The sequence below is a fragment of the Equus caballus genome, chromosome 22, assembly GCF_041296265.1.
Source record: "Equus caballus isolate H_3958 breed thoroughbred chromosome 22, TB-T2T, whole genome shotgun sequence".
NCBI lineage: Eukaryota > Metazoa > Chordata > Mammalia > Perissodactyla > Equidae > Equus > Equus caballus.
The window spans coordinates 10,479,022-10,501,048 of record NC_091705.1 but is presented as its reverse complement, the minus strand read 5'-3'; the positions used below and the strand labels follow the sequence as shown (position 1 = coordinate 10,501,048).

Here is a 22,027-nt window from a genome sequence, read left to right as displayed (position 1 = left end):
AATAGGCCCTTCTCTAGCAGAAAATTTTGAGAAGTTTTCTTCACATTCAGCTGCCATTCTGGGGAGAAACTCCTAGTGTCTCAGACAGGGAACAAATAGATTTAGAGAGAGTTTGTGTAGAAAAGGCCATAAAACAGGTGCTTTGGACCTGATGACAGGGCCGGCATTGGAAAAAGGGAAGCAGATGGAAAGGTTTGCTCCATTTACTTCTGGAGATGTATTTTCCTTTGGCAGCAGCCTTGCAGCCTGTGAGGGTCTGGAGGTGCGGGACTCAAGTGACATTAAAACAACATAGGCCCGAGACGTGGGGACCGAATGTCCACTGCAGGTCTGATTAGTACCAGGACCCTCCTGTAGGTTCCGCTTGGCAAATTGCTACTTTCATTCCCCAAAGAAATAATTCTGAAATTCTTTCTTCTTTCCTGAGTAGAAACATTCCCTGAAAAAAAATCATCTCAACACTATTTATTTTGAAATATTTTAGATGAGTACATTGAAATGCAACTTTAGTTACAGAAATCACATGACACTATTTATTCTGTTCTCTTACCAGTTTGGGTTAATTTTTTTTTTATGTTGAGCTTTATTTTGATATATTGTGCTTTCTATTCTCTTTGAGAATTTTTCTACTAAAATATTTCCATGAGAGTTTAGAATTTTAAGGCAAAAATTTCATCCATGCAGGCACATGTATTGGACTTTTTACTGGAAAGTAATATGGAAATTTCATCGAAATTATAAACTACCATAAGCTTGATTGGGTATATTTTTTTTCCCACAAAAAAAACCAAAAAGAGTCAGATATGAAATACAGGAAAAAAAGAACCTTTTCTGAAACACAGTCTTTACGTGAAGTCAAGTTTTTCTTTAATCAGAAAAAAAGTCAGAAAGAAAGAATAATTTTATTGCTTGACAGAATGACCAAAACGTTTTTTGCCTCTAAGTTTTTTCTTCACGTAAAATTACCCCTCCAAGCTCCTTTTGAAAGTAGGTAATGGAAGAAGAGAAAGCCACTGTTTGGATTGGAGCAGTAAATGCCTTCGTCATGTGTGGACTTTGGAGAGAAGGGCTGCTTGTTGATCTCCTCCCCAGACCTACAGATACGCTGAGTCATTAGTCCTTTTCAAACTCAAGCAGAGTGAATGGCAAAGAGTTTGCCAAAACAAAGATTCTCTTTTGTGTGTGTCAAAATTTTATATTTTTGCGAATACGTACTCACAGACTTTTGTCATTTTCCTTTAGACGCCCAGGTGAAAGTTCAGAGAGATTTCTTTTTCTTGTCTGAAGATTTCTAATCCTTTATCATCTCACCCAAAACCATTAGTATTTCTTGAAACAGGTGGGAGTATGAACCACAAAATGACATATTCGCTTCTTCGTAGAAAGAAAATGAGGAGAAGAGATTCTATAACACGATTGAAGTTTAAAAGCTGAATTCCTTGAGGAGAGATTACCTTTCTCTGTAGGTCTCATTTTCTGATGAAACAAATGAGGTTGTCTCAGAGGCACCTGTTAATATTGACCTACGTCACCCCTAGTTCTGAACTTGGCTGGGAAGCCACTGAGAAGTTTCTGATGAAAGAGGAAGTATTTAAGTTGACTCAGTTCTCATTTCTTGGAAAGGGAGCAGTCTCCCTCCCCCTGTGTCTCTGTGTGACCTGGTCTCTATTCAGAAGACTTCCTCAGAAACAAGGGCACAATCTATGCCTTTCACCGAGGCAAAGTCCCACTCTAGAAGCAGGTCTATTATGGCTGCTCTGAGAATACAGTTATTATTTATTCTTTACTTAAGGTCAAAATTTCCATTAATGCTTAGACCCTATTAACATCAGATTTGAAGATTATTTTGAGGAATTATTCTTCCAAGGGATATAGGGTTAGAACCTGCCTTTTCACATTTCCGTGAGGAGGGTTTATGCTTGGGAGGAGGAATGTGTTTACCCTTGAATAAAAATTGAGTTACATATTTTTTCTTCCCAAGCAAACTTCCCACATTTACCAAAAAAGGCTGTCTTACTGAGCTGTTGAGGCACCAGCTAATACATCATTTTCTGGAAAATCACTGTCATCTCTGATGGCAAATTTACCCCTCATTCAGACTGTCTCTGTGGACTTCAGAGAAATATGATCCTCACTCTCTTCTCCGGATCCTTTAGTAGCATCTCCCCTTAGTAAATCCAGTCGTATTACTCATGGACATATCCCTCCCTCCTGAGAGCTGATGAAATATGAGCCATCTGAAGGTCACATGGCTGCCAGACTGGCACATTCTAGGTTCTTCTAGCTGCCATTGCCCTGGCCCCCCCAGTGAACTCTTGAGAGTATGGCCTACTGTGTTGTTCCCTTTCCCATGTTTTGTCAGCTCAGAATTTCCCAGTGATTAATACTTTTATAATGATCAAAGGGAAGTTCCTTACCTAGAATTTCAAGGAACATGTCTCAGCTACATTAAAATATACACCTACAACATTTTAAAATGACATTTGTCTCCAAGTTACAGAAGCCCCATCCCCACCCCAGATAGTGGCTTACATAAGACATATGCTTATTAATAAAATATGTTTTCTTTCATTGAATGAGAAGCAGTTCAAGGCTAATGTGAAACCTCCACAGATGCCATTAGAGATTCAGGCACCTACCAGCTCTTCTTTCTACCATACCAGAATGTAGCCTTTATGGTCAAACTCACCAGATCGCTACTGAAGTCTGACCATGAGGTTTTAGTCTCATGCAGGAAGGCAGAAGAATGGGAAAGCCAAATAATAATAATAATAATAATAATAATAAATTGGTTACTCATATCTTTTTCACCTTTGAATTAGCTGCTGGCAAGTATAGATTGTTAGTTGGGCATATAGCCACCCCAGTCAATATAGGGATTCTGTAAGTAGGGAAAATGAGAACTGGTAGTTGGTAGGCAATCAGTAATTTATGTCACCATGACATTTTCTTTGGTTAAGGAATTTTTTTTTTTTTTTTTTAGAGAGCATGGATATGTGAAAGAAAATGCATAGGTTAGATCTTAAAATAATTTTTTTTCCCATGAAGTTAACATCAACTAAATATATCTTTATCATAATCTGATCAGGATTTCAATCAACTTTACTTTCTCTCAAAACTAAGGATGAGATAGAGGTCATTGATTCATATTTTTTCTGAGAAAAATTTTGGGAATTCTATTGTAATTATTTCTGAGAAGCACTGTTTTCCTTACTTGGTAATTCAAATTCAACAAGAGAAACAAAAATCTCTCTTTTTTTTTTAACATAAGCACAATTAGTTAGATCTTTGATTCTAGGAGATGAAAGTGTCTCTTGATTTTTAAAGATCAATCTCTAGGCTTTTGGATTAGAGATGAGGAAAGCTAGGTATGTGACCCATAGCTGCAAATTGCTGCAGATTCCTGAGCTAAGAAATGTGTAAATGTTTATTCTATTACATGTATCATCCTCTGCTAGGATCACAACCCAAATCTCATCATCAAATTGACCAGCAAGATCAAGAGATTCAGAACAGAAGTTAATTTTTAAGCCAGCCCAAGGTTGTTTCAAATAGGTGAATTCCTTGGATCTGTGAAGCTTCAAGATGTGGATCTCCTTGTCATTGTGTTGTATTTTCTCACAGATATTTCTTCTCTTCCCGAGAGGGAACACTGGTGTTATTCAGTACCTGACACATAAATCTTTCATGCAGGCTATAGGTGACCTCTACTGGAAACAACTTTCGACCTGATGACTTTAGCTATATTGTCTTTCTTCCCCAAGAGTTTAGGACAGCTATTTAACCTTGTTACCTTGTGTCTTCACTTGAGAGTGAATTATTGCTTTGTATCCTTTCTGATGATGATGGCTAAGTATTTCAGTTATCTCTTCTGTGTAACAAACCACTCCCAAAGTTTAGTGTCTTAAAACAATAACTATTTATATAACTCATAATTCTATGGGTTCACCATATACTAGACAGTTCTTCTCATCTTTGCTGAGCTCCCTCATGTGTTTGTGATCAGTTGCAAGGAAAGTTGAGTGCTGGCTAGTCTCGGATGGCCTCAGCTAAGGTAGCTTATCTCTGTTCCACATGCTCTCTTATCCTTCAGCATGCTGGCCTGGACTTGTTCACATGGAAACTGAGCAGGGTCCCAAGAGAGTAAGCAGAAGCATGAAAGGCCTCTTGAGGCTTAGGACTAGGACTGTCACAGAGTCACTTCTGCCTCATTCTGTTGGCTAAAGGAAGTTGTAAGATCAGCCTAGGTTAATGGGATGGTGAAACAGGTTCCATCTCTTGATGGGAGAAGCTGTAGAGTCACATTGCCAAGGACATGGACACAGAGCCAGGGATAATTGCTGCAATATTCTGTGCAGCAATTGCTGTGGTAGAAAGATCTACCACACTAGGATTCTTTGAGTACTTATACAGACACTGCATAAGCTAAGCACTGTACAAATGTTACCTCATTCAATTCTCATAAAAATCCTACAAGGTAGGTACTAATATTATACCCATTATATAGATGCAGAAACTCTCAGTGACAGAGACTGGCAGTTTGCTTCTAGAGCACTCTTAATCACCACATCTGTTGACTCCAAGTTTTTTCAACTGTGCAGCTCTTTCAGTACAAATTTTTTGAGTGTGCACCCATATGTATGTGTATGTTTACTTATAAATAGTATACAAGTACTACTGTCAATGTATATGTTAAATGTTAGTAAACTTGAACTTCGTAAATATTAGTAAAAGTTTGAATATATTCTTCCATCCCCCATAATGATATCTTGTGGCCTTACCTTGGAGACCATGCACCAAGGACCTCTTCAAGCCCATGGCATTTCATGATTACCACATCTGTCTTTGAGTGAAGCAGTATTTAATCAAAATCTTACGTGCAACTCGACTTCAGTTCTAGTTCCAGTTAATATTACCAGCTTTAAATGCAAACTTTTAGGGGCAGAGACTCTTTGGATATTCGATTAGGATGAGTGGAGGGAAGATGAGAACATGGCGTTAATTAAATTTCAAGAGATTTTCTGATTCATAAGAGCCAGGACTCATGATTTTGTGTATCCAGTGAAAGCTCAGATTACACACCACAGACTCATCTACTTGCTCCTCTCTGGAACTTTGCTAAGAAAGCAAGATAGTCTGGAGGAGTGATTCTCCAAGTTCTCAATTTGCAGTGTGCATCTGTATTATCTGTGGAGATTATTATACGCAGGATCTAGAGTCCCACTGCCTGAGAGACTGATTCTGTAGATTTGGAGTTAGGTCTTGGAATCCACATTTTTATCAGGCTCCCCAGGTGATATTTACCACACCTTGAAAGCCATAAACTTGAACTCATATCAGCTACTTAACAGGTAGATGACCTTAGACATCTATTCTTGTTGAGTTTCTTCAGCTATAAAACGGGAAAAGTAATAAAGCCCAAGACCACCTGACACAATTGTTTTGAGAATTAAATATGTGGCAATTTTGTCAAAGGGCTTTAAAAAATGTAATACATTAACTTGTGATATATTCCCAAAAGGTTTGTTGATCTATTAAAAGATGTATGTTCCATACTAATATATTTTGTACATTGTTGATTATTTTTTATTTTAGTGAAAACATGGTTCTGAGCCCTTCTGTCCTATTTTCTTCATTTCCAACGAAAGGGACCATGGTTTATACTCTGCGTTATTAGAGAGTAGGGATTAAGAACACAGACTTTCAGTTCAGGCAAACATGGGCTCTGACCACAGCTTCTACATGATCTTGCATAAAGTCCTTACCTTCTATTTCTTACTTGTTAAGTAGTCATCCTAATAGATCCTACCTGTTAAAAATTCTCATAATGATTAAATGTAATAGCATAACCAGCATTTATTGCATATGTGCTGCATGCCAGGCATTAAAGTATGTGCCATGTGATAACTAATTTATTCACAAACACCCTTAATTTTGAATAGAGGTCCTATGAGGGTCCCCATTTTACAAATGAGAAAAATAAAAGCATCATAAGCTAAAATGGTGGCACTAGGACTCAAACCTCTGCCTCTGACTCCAGGAGGATCCTCTTTCCACTTTGCAACACTGCCTTTTATAAGGTGAAAGCTTACAAGTCACTTAGCACACCAGAAGCCACACAGAAAATCTTCAAAAGATGTGACATATTATTATCATTATTTGATTCCCTCACAGCTTTTTGAAGAATGCTTTGTACAAGGTAGTTGTTTTATAAATTTATGTTGATTTGATTTGGAAAGAACTCTGTTGTATCCTCTTGGGCTTCTAAGAGGTATATTCAATGACAGAGCCTCTTATTTTTCAGGCTAATATGATTTGTGTGGCTGCTTTTAGATTAAGTTACTGCCTTTTATTTACCAAAGAAGATTAAATGAATATGTGCAGTTCTAAGAACTTCAAAATCCCCCTTGCTAAAAACTGTTTATAAAATTGTCTTTGTAAGACAAGGAAGAGACCTCATAGGGCCAGTTTCTAAAATAACTGGATTTCACTAAATGGTGCTTTTAGTGTTTTTCACAAGGTGCATTCAGAACTCTTTCCTGGTTCTGTTTTTGCTAGCTCTTCACTGCCATGGTGTCTGATGGATTCCTGGTCAGTGCTTTGTGGCTTGCTTTTTCTTTCTTGTTTTCAGGATCAATCGTTCATTTGTTTATAAAGTGAGGAGCTTTACCTGAGGAATACCAGAGAGACAGCTTGGAATCTGTGGGATAAAATAAGTCTTATGTCAGAAAAATTGATATGGTTTCATGTCCCATCTCTTTTGTCTTTATTTTAGCTATTTAAATAGTAGGATAAGACTATCCTATAAAAAACATTCTCAAACTCTAAACCCCAAGGTGATATTGACAAAAGTGAAGCACAATTTCCCCAAGCACAGCAGAAACCCATCTTTCTACCCTACCCTCAGACAGTCTAATTCTCTAGGCTATAGTGTAAGGAAACCTAAATAAGATGGCCTAATTAACAGGCTGAAATCTTCTGAATTTAGCCTTTGTTAGATAACTGGAAGAAATATGCTGGGAGTCAAAGGCCCGTGCCTTAGTTAATCATCTTAGTTAATCAAAATGCCTGCAAGCATTTTGTCCTTGTCAGGATGGTAAATGACAGGTGTGTAAGTACAACAGAACGCCTGGTCTTTGGATGAAGCTTCAGCCAGACTTCCCTTAGCCGTGATGAAGAGCAGCCCCATGAGTGACCTCAGTGATCACTCGATTACTAGCTGACCATACCAGAGGCAGTTTCTAGGCAGTCCTTGGCCCTTACCTTCTATTAGTCCATTTTCAATCACAAAGTAGGAGGAAAAGATATTTGAATGAATAAGATAGGCTGGCTTTGCTGGTCACTGAGTCCTCACAATCTAGCATGACCTGGACTCTGAGGCATACCTAAGGGAATGAATTTGGCCCAGATAATATATTCATTCTAGTAGTAAAAACTGAATATTTTGCATAAAAGTTTAAAAAATAGCAATAATCAAGCTGGATGAAAATCACCATTATAGTATTTACAACAGAAGTAAATGTATTAGTCAAGACAAACTGCTGTCACAATCATCCTGAAATCTCAGTGGCTTTATCTATCACTTGATTCACCGTCCAGTGCGGGAAGTAGAGGTCCTGTGGAGCTTTCTTCCACACAGTCGTTTAGGGATTCAGGCACTTTCCTTTTTGTGCTTTACTATCTCCTGGGGCATTGGAGTCCTGCACCGGATCCTCTGCTTTCAGCCTGCAGACAGTGAAAGATCATGTGGAAGACTGTGTGCAGGATTTTTAGGGATTGGACATAGAAGTAATTACATCATTTATACTCAAACTCCTTTAATCAGAACTCAGTCTCATGACTCCACTCACACTCCTTTAAACAGAGCTCAGTCTCATGACTCCACATAACTACAAGGGAGGCTGAGAAGTGCTGTCCAGCTATGTGCCCAGGAAGAAAAATAAATGGGCTTTGGAGAACATATTTATTTATGGAGCTTAGTTGTCTTTTTTTTTCCCTATAGTATATATTTCTTTGGTAGGATAAAAGGCATAGATAGTCCTGTTAGTCTCTGGAAAATTGTTTTCAACTTTCCTTTCTCTTTCAGACTTTTGATTTTTTTTTTTTTTTTTTCCAATTGCAATTAGGGTTAGACATTTCGGATCAGACAGAATACATTCTGTGTTAGCCTGAGTGTTGACGCTTGGTCCTCCATCCCCTCCCACCCTGGGATTGGGGGTAAGAGAGAGGGTCAAAGTGCTACTGTGTTGAATCTCATTTCTTGCCACTATCAACTTGCTGCCTTTTTAGCCTGACCATCAGGGAAACTAAAGGAGCAGGTTTTCTTCAAGGCTGCACCAGACCTAAGGGAAGTGGATGACTTTTCAGATTCTGTGAATTGTTAACACTTTTAATATGGAAACTTGTTACTAAAAAAAAAAGAAAAGAAAAGAAAAAAGGGGCTGGCCTGGTGGTGCAGCAGTTAAGTGTGCACATTCCACTTTGGCGGCCCTGGGCTCACCGATTTGGATCCCCAGTGTGGACACGACACCGCTTGGCAAGCCAGGCTGTGGTAGGCGTCCCACATATAAAGTAGAGGAAGATGGGCATGGATGTTAGTGCAGGGCCAGTCTTCCTCAGCAAAACGAGGAGGATTGGCAGTCGATGTTAGCTCAGGGTTAATCTTCCTCAGGAAAAAAAAAGGAAACTTGTTACTAGATTTGTGACTACCACCTTCTGGCTATGTATTTAACTTTACTTTTTAATATCTGATTCTTTGGCTTTACAGTAGCCTGACCACTTCCTGAATATTATTTTTTAAAAAACAAAGCTATGCTACTTTTCCTCACAAATTTGATTGCCTTTAATTCAACTAAGCACCTACAACAAGTCAGTTATGAAGATAGCTGGGGATATAAAAAAGAATAAGTCACCTCCTGTGCCCTCAAGGGGCTGAGAGACGAAGGGAGGAGACAGACTTTTCAGCAGATAAACATTCTGCTGTGTTTATGTAATAACTATAAAACAGTTTATAAATATGAAAATAAGAGTACAAACCAAAATATTATGGGAACATAAAGAGACATTATTTTGTCCTCTAAAGGTTGTGAGTAGTTTTTTAGAGGGGAAAACATTTGAACTTGAAATGAAGTTGAAAAATGAGAAGGACCTCGCTAGGCAGAAAAGAAAAGGGTAGCTGGATACCCTGTGTACAGAGTACTTTGCAAAGAAGTCATGGTGTGTTGAGGGAAAGGTGAGGATTTATGTGTGTCTAGATCAGAAGATGTGAAGAGAAAGAGTGGGATAATGTGAGGTTGGGAGGGCAAGTTGTAACCACATTTGTGAAAGGTCCAAAAGACTATAATTTGGAATTAAGAGTTTTCTAATATATGGGGAACAGCGAACATTACTAGTAGGGAAGTGATAAAATCAGATTTCCATTTTAGGAAAATAAGTCTAGCAAAAGAATTGGCAACAGATTAGTGAATTTTAAACACTCATGTTGAGTTTGTGCATATGGAAATATCCCTTTTTTTCCTTTCAAAGACATAACAATACTTTTAAGCACAGAATTTATACAAGAGATATTACCATTGCCTTTTCCTCTCACACACTTCTTCTACAGGCCACAAATAGAGCTCTGAAAAAACATGAGATCATGTTTTAATCCATCAAAAATGTGTATACTTCCAGCTTCTGATAATGACAGAATAGCTTGTGTCAGATTAGCCTTCCCACCAATAGTAATTATAAATCCTTGACAAAGTAGCAAAGCAATAGCAGAAAGTGTTTATTGGCGCTAGAGAGCAACTAAAAGCAGGCTGGAACCTTTGAAAGAAGGAAACCACATTGGGTGAGATTTGTGTTTAAATAGCTTTGACCCTGAGGACCCTCTCTACCCCAAATAGAAGTAGCTGCTAGGGCTCAAACAGAAAGCAATGGTTTTATCGGCTTTAGTAATCAAAAGACTGAATTCAGCCTTGCCAGTAAGACTAGGAATTGAGATGAGGATCCCACAAGGGAGAGAGCCACAGAGGGGAGCCACACAGGAAAATATGACCCAGAGTCATGCAAAAAATCAGTCACTATAAACAGATTCATAGCTGACCTATATACTGGAACTGGCAGACAGGGACTTTAAAATCACTATGTGAAATGTTAAGGCATTTACATGAAAAGAAGGATATAATGGGTGAGGACATGAGAAATTTCATGAAAACTGTAAGAAAAAAACCAAATGAAAATCTCAAGAACTGAAAGAATAAAGTACCCAAATTTTTTTTAAAAATTGGATGGAACTAATAGGAGATTTAACACAACTCAGTAATAAAAAGACAATAAAAATTAGCAAAAGACATGAGCAGTCACTTCCAAAAAGAATATGTATAGATGGCCACCAAGCTCTTGGCAAGATACATTATCATTAGTCATCAGGGAAGTGTAAATTGAAATCACATTAGGAGACCCCTTTATATCCACCAGAATTGCTGAAATTAAAAAGACGGACACCACCAAAGGACTGCCACAATGTAACTCTCATGCATACGTTGCTGGGTGCATATGTAAATTGGTATAATTACCTGGGAAAACTGTATGTTAGTTCTTTATAAAGTAAAACCCAGCAATTTTGCTCATCGATGTTTGTCTAATGGAAATGAAAACATATAGCCACAAAAGGACTTGCGTAAGTGTGAAGATTTATTCATAATAACTAAAAACTGTAAATACTCCAATGTGCATTCACAGATGAATGGATAAAAAAAATTATGGTATGTTCAACAATGGAATATTACTCAGGAATAAAAAGGAATGAAGTACTAATGCATGCAACAACACAGATGAATTTCAAAAATATGCTGAGTGAAAGAAGCTATTCCCCTGCCGCAAATCTCTTATATGAAGTCTGAAGTTATATAAGAGGCAAAACTTAGCTGCAGTGATTGAAATCAGAAAACGAGCTCCTGCTGGGTGGGGAGAAGGGAAATTGGATGGAAAGGGCACAAGAGAACTTTTTGGGTTGATGGAAATGTTTTGTATCTTTACTGACATCATGTTACGAGTGTATACATTTGTTAAAATTCATCAACGCTGTACTTAAAATCTGTGCATTTGATTGTATGTATATTACAACTCATAAGTAGAATTGATGAAAATTAAAAAGTAATGTAATATAGTGGTTCAACATGCCACATGCAGGAATTGAGGTAAGACTGCCTGAATTCAAGTCTTGAAGACAGTGAATTATAATGGTTAAGACCATAGTTGCTACATCAGACAAATCTGGGGTTTTGCATCATATTGCCAATATTTTGTGAATGTATGCAAGTTATTAACCTGTTCTAAACTCCTATAAAATGAAAATGATAAAATTAGTATCTATATGATACGGTTTTCCTCAGTATAGTGCCTGGCACATGGATGCACTCAGTACATTTGAGCTGCAGTCATTATTATTAAATAATTCTCCAGCTAGACTTTCATTGCCCCATTGCAGTCATGAATGCTGGTATAACCATGAAGATTTTGAGAATTAGATTCATACAAACTGCATTAGGCTGTAATCTAAATAATGCAGACAATATGTGACTGCATATGACTAAGTACACTAGCAAATCCTATTTTAGTTATCCACTTCAAACTAAGTAACTAATTATCTCTTTGCCGAGAAAAAATGTTTACTTTAAAATACTTTTCTTTAAGCTCTTGCAAAAAATTTTTTGAACATAGAAAAATTAGAACCTAATTTTTTCCCTCGTAGTCTCACCCTCTGTTTCCCAACCCATAATTACTTTTTATATTTTGATGTATATCTTTCCAGCACATATACATGTATATACATACATATATTTACATGGATGTATATATACATGTGTATAAGTGTGTATGTATAACTTGGTAAACAAAATTATGACTATACTGTATATACTCTTTTAAACCTGGCATTTTACTTAGAAGTCTTTTCATGTTTAGGACTCTATTTACATGGAGTTGGCACATTCTTTTTAACAGCTGCATAATAGTCCATTGCATTGATGGACTTTTATTTATTTAACTAGCTCTCTACTTATCGGAGTAATGCCAAGTTTTCACTATTATAAACAACTTTGACATCTTTGTACCTACTTTTATCTTTTGTACTTCTGTTAATTATTTCATAGAATAAATTCAAAAATGTAAAATTGCTATGTGAAAGAGTTCGAACAAAATTTATTAACCTTGTTTTGTAAGAGAAAAATTATATGTGTGAGTGTGTGTGTGCATAAAGAGTAAAAGAATGAGCATCAGAATGTTGAAGAGTTCTCTGGGTGGTGGAGTAAATGATGGCTTTCATGTTCTTCTTGCTTCTCTATTTTTTTCATTTTTGAATAAGAAAAATTGTTTTAAAATAACATTTTAAAACTTACACAAAATTTCCACTTAAGGAGTTTGAGATAACCACCATTAATGGGGCACATGATACTGTAGTAAGCACTATATTCGTGCCTTTCATGCATTGTGTTATTCAAAGTCCATGCGCAACCATGTGAGGTAGTGCCGTTGTTAGTTCTGATTTCTAAGGAAACAGGGGCTTGGGCTTCATATGGCTGGTAAAGGTAGAGTCTGGATTTCAATCTAGGTTTTCTGAAATACTGTAGTCTAGAATAGTCTAGAATGAGTTCATTTTGTTGTGAAGGTCTTTGAGGACCAGATTCATTCTCAAACTTTACAGCTATGCAAATGATGGTGTAGTAAAGCCCAGATAAGCTTGTTTCTGGTCTGAGACTTGTTCAGCCAAAAGTGATGTCTTCATGCCAGTCAGTGGTAGCAGAAGCCACTTGGTCGTTAGATAAGTTATATGTTCCTCGCTGACAATCTCCTGTCTAGTATACAACTTCCTCTCGAAATAATAATAGTAGCAATAATAAAAAGCAGTGATCAATTACACAGTATTGTGGACTGTGGAAAGAGAGGAGCTCTTCAGACTGCTAATATCCTGGCCTGTTTTCACATCCCAGATTACTATTACTCTCTCTTTCTGTCTCTTTACCCTTTGTTTTGCAATCTTGCATTTCCTTGCAAGGGGCCCATTCAATAAGAACTAAGAACCCAAGTTCTCAATTTCCTAATTTTTGTGCATAATGATCTTTTAGTCTTCCACCTGTCCACTCACCCCCAATCTAGTCATATACAGTTTTAATTTCCAATGACATCAGATTTGTGTTTTTAAAAGGTGATTCTCACTGTGAAGGCCAGACATGAGGGTGGGGCGGGCAGGATGACAGGCCCAAGAGCTGCTTGGACCTGAGGTTGGTGAAGGGCAGATAGCCTGTTCATATAACAGAGCTAGAGCAGCAGCAGGAGCAATTCTGGTTTAATCCCTGTCAAGTGAGGGAGGGGCGGTCTTATGGGCCTTTATCAAGACCTAAGCTACGCTTGTCCATCATCTAGTGCCCTAGCAGATACCCTGCAGAAACACAATTGTATTTGTGGCATGCTGTTGTGGGGAGAAGGAACTCAGAGGTCTGGCTCTTGTTTTGATAGCTTTAATTCTACTCTTTCAGTTTTGAGGTGAGTACAAATGTTCCAGAGTGCCTTTCTCACTTTCTTCTCAACATTTTTTCTTCTATAACCTGTGGTGTGTTGGAGGCAACACTTACCAGCTCAGGAGATAGAACTATTAGCGTTTCTTCCCAACCCTATGTTTAATGACATCAAGTTGATAGTTTGAAACTGGACATGGTGGAGATATTTACAGAATTGAAATTGGAAAATTCTACAAATCGGGAACTCCCCCACCCCATGAGAACCTGTTGTTTAGCATTTAGCATCACATTACTTCTATAATCCTTCTACTTCTGCTCAGCACACAAACCAAACACACACATACATCCGCAGAGAGAGAGAGAGACTGAGAGAGAGAGAAACGCAGTGTTTGAGGGATTGGACACCATGGGTTTTCTTCCATGGGGCTACGGTGATCTCCAAGAGGAAAATATTGAGTTTCTTTTCTCTTCCTATCTCGAGTTTTGTGTTTATTTCCAAAAGACCAATTATGGGCTAACTTTTTTCTTTCTCCCTTAGTGGATGGCTGTATTCACAGAGCAGCTGGTCCCTGTTTGCTAGCTGAATGTCGTAACCTGAATGGCTGTGATACTGGACATGCAAAAATCACATGTGGCTATGACCTGCCTGCAAAATGTGAGTACAACTCTTTTGAACACTGTTTCAGAATCAGATGAGCACTCTTGTTTTATTCCTCAAGTGCATAAATGGAAAAGGAAATGATAGCAGTGATATTTAATTAAATGTGCTTATAATAAGATTTTATACATGGCAATAAAATGTGTCTTCAAAATATGTCTCCAAATATATATATATATATATATGTATGATGCTTAACTCTAGGTGATTTTTGTTCAGATCTTTGACAGAGTGTCTCTGAAACAGAAATAAAAATATGAGCAAAATATACATTATAATATTTAAGTGCTACAGAGTGACAGCTTCTGGAAATGATGGCAATTTCTTATTTCTTATTCAGGTTTCTTGATTGTGAATGTGTTTAGAGCAAAGGAGATCAAAGTGATGTATTGTGTTTTCAGCTGCCGTGTAAAGGCTGATTGGCAATTACAGCCAAGGCATCTGTCACACTTTGCTTTCAGGAAAAGCCAATGGAATGTGGTTGTCAGTGTGAGAATGTATTTGCTCTTTAATTGTGGAATGGTCAAAATTTCCATTATATTTGAATAGAGAGAAGTATTGCATTTGATTGACCTTGTTGCTTAGTCATTTAGCCAACTGAGTAGGGTGGTGTGGAATAAAAATACTAAGAGAGAAGCTAGTTAAAGGAACAGGCTTTTTATCACACAATCTTCAGGGCCTTGGGGGTGAAGGTAGAGGGTTTCATTGCACCATTGAGGTGTGCATTGATCTGGAAATTGGGAAACCAATTAATTGTTTATTCCACTCACCTGCTTCTCATGATACTGTCTGGGTCTGTGAATACGTTTTATGTAGAAGTGAAGTTGGTTTTGTTTTTGTTTTAACGGAGAAAATGTGACTAAAAAAATTGCAACACAATCTGTAGGATACTCTTTGGGCTCTGTATAGACAGGTTGTGTATGAATGCATTTTCCATGTATATGTGTGAATGGAGAGACAGTGTATTATCTTTTAAAGATTGCTTCGAAGTGTCTTTAAATATGAGGACTTTTAGTAAATAGTAATATATTAAAATGGTATTTTTCTTTATAAACATGATAATACTGCATTCTATATTCCTCACAGTGGGTTACTAGTGAAAATATATCAACTACATACTATTTAAGTTTTCCTTTAATGACTTCTCATTTTTCTTTCTTTGTTGATGTTTTTACCTTGTGTGAAAGAGTCAAATCATGTGTCAAATGGTCCCTCACTCCCACTTGGAATATATATTTATGTCAAATAAAGCTCCTTGTGTACAGTAGTATTTAGAGCAATTCTCCCTTTGACTCAGAGAACCTGAATATTAAAAGTGATTTCCCTTTCCAGGACTATATGGCTCTATATTTACAAATATTGGTCACTCTCTGTTTTTTGGTTTTTTGGTTTTTTTTTTCAGATTGGGAATAAGATTTAATCTAAAAGTGTCTCTGTCATGCATTTCTTGACATGTGCTTTTGAGTATTATTCTTCCATTCAAAAAGCTTGCAGGATGGGTGAGAATTAAAGACGCAAGGCTGTTGAATAAGCTAGTGTCTTATATTCCGCAGAAATGGTCAAGGACTCCTCCCCACTAACCTGGTCAGGAGCAAATGATAGGCTGTCTTCAACACTAGATTATTTGAACAAATCATAGTTAACACACTTCTCCAACAGATGTGTTTTTTTTTAAAAGAATGGATTTTGAGGAGAAAAAACATGGGGCAGAGAGATATGGAATAGAAAATAAATACAACTGTAAGCTGTTTTGCTAATTGTTTTATAACTGCAGCAAATTAGTACAGAGTATGCCCTGTACAAAACAACACAATAAAGGTTCAAAGATTGAGGTGTTCCCTTAGGCAAGGTTGAAGATTTCTGTCTCTGGTATTTGGAATTTAGGCTGCAGTCCTTGTTTTTGGGTGGATTACTGGGTGTGTGGCACAGTCCATGCTTTTAACCAGATTTGAACAGAAGAATGGCCACTTGTCCCAGGTAGAAATGTTTGCTTTCATGTGTCATATATCTACCAAAATTCCTCCCCATGATTCAGTGCCAGGTGGGGTTGTACTGATTGTCAGACTCCTTCTTAATATGGGGCAGAATGTCCTTCTTTATGCTATGTTTCTCAAACACCTGAGTAGCACACCCTACCAAGTCCTGTTGCATCTCCTCTGCCATGTTGGCATTTTTTATCACAGCCTTTCTGCCTTTCCATTGCACATGGTTACCATGGAGCCAAGGCTGGCCTACTGCAAAGGTCTCCTAGAGGAGGGGCTGGCAAGGCTCAGACCCTCTGGGGGGTAACCATTGCTACCAAAGCCATAGGGCATCTTGTCATTCTTCTTTTTTAACACCATACTACATTTGTGATATAGCTAACAGATACTACTCTGAGAACAAGCAGATTATTGGTTATTTTCAGTCTTGTATCTGTCCTTAAACCAAGGAATAATGCCTAGTCTCCTATTGACTCACTACTTTCTGTCTCATGTATTAAAACACAAATCAAACATTCTTCACCTCTCAGATTTCTGAAAACAGTCTCAGAATCACTAAATATGACCATATAAAATGATGGCTCTAGTGTATGGATTGACACCAGGGTAATTTTGTTTAATGTGCTTATTCTTGTTTGACATCCCTCTGTATAAGCTTCCTTTGAATGCCATTCAGCTTAGTTTCGACTTATTAAAGACATACAATACCAGGCACTGAGGTACAAAAGATCAATAATACCAGTTCCTGTGCTTGAGGAATTCCATGATTGAGTCATATCTTCGAGCTAAGGTGTGGCTTTCCTGGGCATCCTGGGGCAAGTGAGTCTTTGTGGGACAAAGACTTTAGACATGGAAAGTCAATCCACAGGACTTAGTACAGAATCTGTATGAGCTGAGATACTGAGAGCCTGACACACATTCAGGTCCTTGCATGCAGCCCACAGGGCACATCTAGTAAAAAATCATCCAACAGAATAGAAATACCAGACTGAAATGGTGGTGCCACCTCATGAAAGTCACAAAGTCACACGAGCTGTTTGTGGATAAATGTTGGTATTTCTCTATATTTACAAAGATTAATGATTTATATTAAAAATGTAAAAGCAAGGAAAGCAATACAAAAATAAGTAAGAAGAGCTTACATTTGTTTTGGCACTTTTAGGATTTTACAAGCCCTTATATTTAAATTATATTTTATACATATTGTGTGTGTGTTTGTTCTCCGTTTTTCTATCCCTGAGAGATGTTTTTCTTTCTCATCAATTTGGTTCATCCATTTCAGAGTCGTTAACAATCCGCAGATGTGCTTTTGTAGAGAGAGAATGAAAAGAGAGCTCATTACATACTGTTTGGGTCATTTTCCCCCTCCATATTTAATAATTCCATGACAGTTTGACAGCAAAGACTAGTTCCTATGTGTCCTCTGTGACAACGGGTTTATCATTGTCAGGGTACCGAAGCCAGTCATCCAGCCACCAGTGATAATATCTTCAGGCATCAGCAATTTGTTTGGAAAATGCTATTGTCTGGGTTACAGACAAACTTGGTAATTTTGGACTGGTCTTTGCTCCTTTTATGCTTGCTAAATTAATCTTTCCATAAATACTTGTATTTGAATTGATTATACTTGTAGTCTGTATTCTGTGACTCATCATGATTGGTGGAATGATAAGCCTCAGAGATTTAGTTTATTCTTTACTGCTGGATGTTTCAAATGATTTCTTTTGACTTAGAATATCTCATCATTTTTTTCAAAAGTAATCCCAAGAGTGGGAAGCATATTGACCAATATTTCATTTAAGGCTATGACTAAGGAAATGACTTAGGAAGTAGACAAAGGACTGTTTGTATACTGGGAGCTTTTGGGACCTTCTCTTTTACAATATCAGATGTTTTTTGGATTCATAATCAATTTTGGAATCCAATAGATTTTTAGAAGCTTGTCAACACATGGGACGTTTCTATTCATGTTGTCATCATTCTACCAGAGGGTCAGCTTCATACGGGAGACGTTTATGCATCTCAGTCACGCTCCTAGTGTTAATATCTAGATATCTAGCATAGTGTCTCCTAAATATGTGCTGAACTAATATGAATGAATGAATGATCAAATGAATGGTTTCAGAACTTTTTGCCTGGTAAATAGTTTTTTGTGTGTTGCTTCTACTTCTACTTCTTTCCCTCCTGCAATCCATTCTGCCCAGTGCTGGTAGATTAATATTCCTAAATCCAGAGTCCTTATAATTACCTACAAGGCTCTAGATGATGTGACCCTCCGTACCTTTCTGACATCATCTCCTTCTGTTCTCTCCCTCACTGGCACAGGCTGCTGTGCTGATCTTTAATGCCTTTGCATTGGCATTCCCTCTGTGTGGAATTCTATTCTAGATTCCTACATGTTTGCTCCTCACCTACTTCAAACCCTTATTCAAATGTAACCTCAAGTGTCACCCTAACCAATCTATTTATAATTGCTTCTCTGCTTTATTTATAATTGCTTATCTATAGCATTTAACCTTCAAACACACTGTATTATTTACTTATTTTATTTATTGTCTGTCTCCCCCTAGCAACATGAGGTCAGAGATTTTTTTCTACATCCTTTTCATTTATTATTGTATACATACAGCTTAGAAAAATGTTTGACACCTAACAGAAATTCAAACAATATCTGTTGAATGAACGAATGAAATCTAACTCCACTCCTCTCAAAATCCTTCAATGGGTTTTTCCTCGGACTTGTTAGCCTGATTATTTTTGACCTTCCATGACTTACCGCCATATCTTGAACTACTTACAACCCTTTATATGATCTGAATTGCTCACAGTGGTATATCTGTGGATGGAGTTTGTGGTCGAGGCTATCTAGAAGGCTCTTTCCTTGATCCTTTCCAGCTGTCTTCCAGACTCATCTCAAATATCGCTTCTACCATAAAACAAGTCTTCCCTTATCAGCTGAGCTAAAAATGCCTTCTTTTACTTCAAAATCCAAAACACCTCATGTTACACGCTAAGGGCATTTTTCAGATGCTACTTTTTATTGTTATATGTACAAACTTTCCTTTCTAGCTTTCCAACAGTCCCTTGTATAGAATGTGTGCTAGAGAAATATCTATCAAATGAACTAATTGTTAAAGATGGCAGAGTGGTTGATAACTGGTGGTTAACATTCCTAAGAAACAATGAAATTAATGTCATTTATCTATTGTGTTTTTTAAATCACATTTTAAAATACAACTAATTCCAAAATGTCTTAGCTAAGAAATTTACTCTTAATGGAGCTTCTCCTAAAGGTGAAGAAATAAAAATAAAGAAACCATATCAGCTTTATTTAATGTTTTCAGCATAGCTCGCATGTCTGTTCTATTTCTTGAGAATGCTCCACTTTTAAGGCTAAATAATCATCAAACATAAATGGAAAAAATATTAAATCTGTATATATAAATTGATGGAATCTGTTTCTTTTATTCCTTCTCTTTAATGTTTGGAAGACATCAAAGGGTAATATTAGCATCCAAATCACAGTTTTTCATTAATCATTTGAAAGGAAACTCTAGAGTGAGAGACCATAGCATAATATGTTTGAATATCATACAGTAGTATGAATCAGAATCCTTATTCTATTCCCAGGTGCAATAATAATCAAATGATAGTAGTTTAAAAGGTACTGTTGATAATAATTAGTACTTCTCTTGTGCCCTTCATCAAGAAATCATGGTACTTTGAAACATTAGCTCATCAGTCCTTTTTGAAATCTCTATGAAGAAGTAACATGCCAATTAATGATATTTTTCTTCCAACACAAAGAGAAATTCAGGTACAGAGAGGTTAAATTTGTTGCTCCCAATAACAAACTAAGCCCGTTTTAGGGGCATGGCAGTCACCAAGTGCCCCTGAGCTAGGGAGACAGTATATGGCAGTTGTTGGCCAGGCCTGCTGCCAGATTTGTACACAACATTTTATTGAACACAGCCACACCCATTTGTTTAGATATTGTCTATGGCTGATGTCACATTTCATGTGACAGGGTTGAGCTTGCGACAGGGACTGTATGATTACAAAGCCTAAAACATGTACTGTCTGGCCCTTTACAGAGAAAGGGTGCCAACTCCGCTGAAGGGAAATCCCCACTTTTTATAAAGGAGGAAACTAAGATTCAGAGAGGTTAAATATTTCTTGAATTTTATTGAATGTATGTGACTTACTCAAATTATTATTGACAAAAGTGAGACTGAAATACCTGCTGTCTATTTCTTGAGACAGTCCTTGCTTCTGCTGCCTCAATAGAACGTCACCTTGGGAAGATGATCTGAAGCTCTTTAAACTTTTTAAATTGTAAGGCCACCTTGAAAAAAAATGCCTGGAAAAAATGGTCATTTTTCTCAATAGGGCTAGAACTGGAAAGTGAATAAGTCAAGTCTCAGAAGAGAGAGTTAATTCAAACCACCAGAGTATTAGGCAATAAATCTTTATTCCTTGCTTCCTCGAGTGTTGTCAGCTAATGTGCTGAAAGGGAGCCTATAGTCCTGAGGAAATTCACTTTCTAGAGTTGCTAATTCATAAGATGGTTCTGAGTTAGTCCTCTGCAAAGCATGACCTGATTTCAGCCATCATGGGCTCTACCAGCAGGTGTCTGATTGTGAAGCCAGTGGAGTGGGCATGCTGCTAAGAGTATGACTCTGCCTGTCTTTGATGGAGACCTGAGGGCTCTCATGAGCCCCTTCCGTAACTAAATGACTTATATTACATAAAGAGAAAAATGGCTTTTGAAGAACATAAAATCATCTTCCTTCCTGAAGAGAGAGATGGGATTGTTCCTCCTAAAATCAACCCTGATTGGCTCATTTTCTTTAAGTGCTTTAGGAATTTAATTCCTATTTGAATTTATTTCTTCATAATTGCCACCCCTTTCTTTTATACAAAGCAGTTTCATACACTTTATCTCCTTAGTCATCCTCATGATGAATGTGGAAGTAACAGGGGTGGAAAGATTGGAAAACCCAGAGCAGAGGTTCTCAAAATGTTCTCCCTGGAACAGAAGCAGCAGCATCACCTGGGAATTTGTTAGAGATGCAAATTCTTGTGCCCCACCCCAGACCTACGGAACCAGAAACTCCATATTTAACAAGCTCTCCAGGTGACTCTGATGCACAGTCAAGTGTGAGGACCATCCACCCAGACAGTGGTAGAATCCTGAGATCACTTGCCTTTTGATTCCTTGCCCTACCCCCTTTTGCTATGCAACACAGGCATCTTTTTTGGGTCACAGATTAGGGCTTTCTTCGAAGAGAACTCAGACGTGTCCTTCTTTTCCTTGTGGCATTTTCACAGTTAATGATATCTGTATTTATTTGTTTGCTTGTTTAATGCCTGTCTTCTCAAACAGAATGACAGTTTAAAGAGAGCAGACATCATATCGGACTCATTTACCCCTGGTATTCTTAGCCTCTGATATAGAGTACCCAGCACAGAGTTGGTGGCTTTTGATATGTATTTCCTGGAGGAATTAATTAATGCATTGTGTTTGTCATAGTCATAGCTGCCACTGCAGGAAACCAACCAAGAAGACGCTCAAGATAGGAATATGTGATTCCAGAAATCTGCAGAGCTAGTACTGCTGCCACTTGCAACGTCTCTGTTATCCTATCACCAAATATGCTCCCTCTTCAAAGACTAGCAGTGTAAGAAAGCACAGGGGGCAAAACTTGCTTAACTTGTCCACATGGCACACATATAACCTACCCTTAGATTATTTTTTTCATTTTCTCTCTCTTTTCTTTAACCCGTTGTGATAATGTAGATTCGATCCTCAAGTGACTTTGTGATGAAATAAATAGACAATTCTAATTGTAAATACTATCTTTTAAAAATATCTACATTTTGGA

The 22,027-nt window shown here is 37.5% G+C and overlaps 1 protein-coding gene and 1 pseudogene across 8 annotated transcripts in view; one reads left to right on the top strand and one right to left on the bottom strand.

Annotated features, from left to right (window-relative positions):
* MACROD2 (mono-ADP ribosylhydrolase 2) overlaps nt 1-22,027 on the top strand; it is a 1,873,143-nt gene that overhangs the window by 586,351 nt on the left and 1,264,765 nt on the right. For all 8 annotated transcript variants that reach the window (XM_070247518.1, XM_023625930.2, XM_070247520.1 and 5 more), the window contains exon 5: nt 14,041-14,157. In XM_070247518.1, the coding sequence (XP_070103619.1) occupies nt 14,041-14,157 (117 nt within the window). The remainder of the gene's footprint in view (nt 1-14,040; nt 14,158-22,027) is intronic.
* Nucleotides 16,000-18,924, bottom strand: LOC102149766 (dynein light chain 1, cytoplasmic-like; annotated as a pseudogene).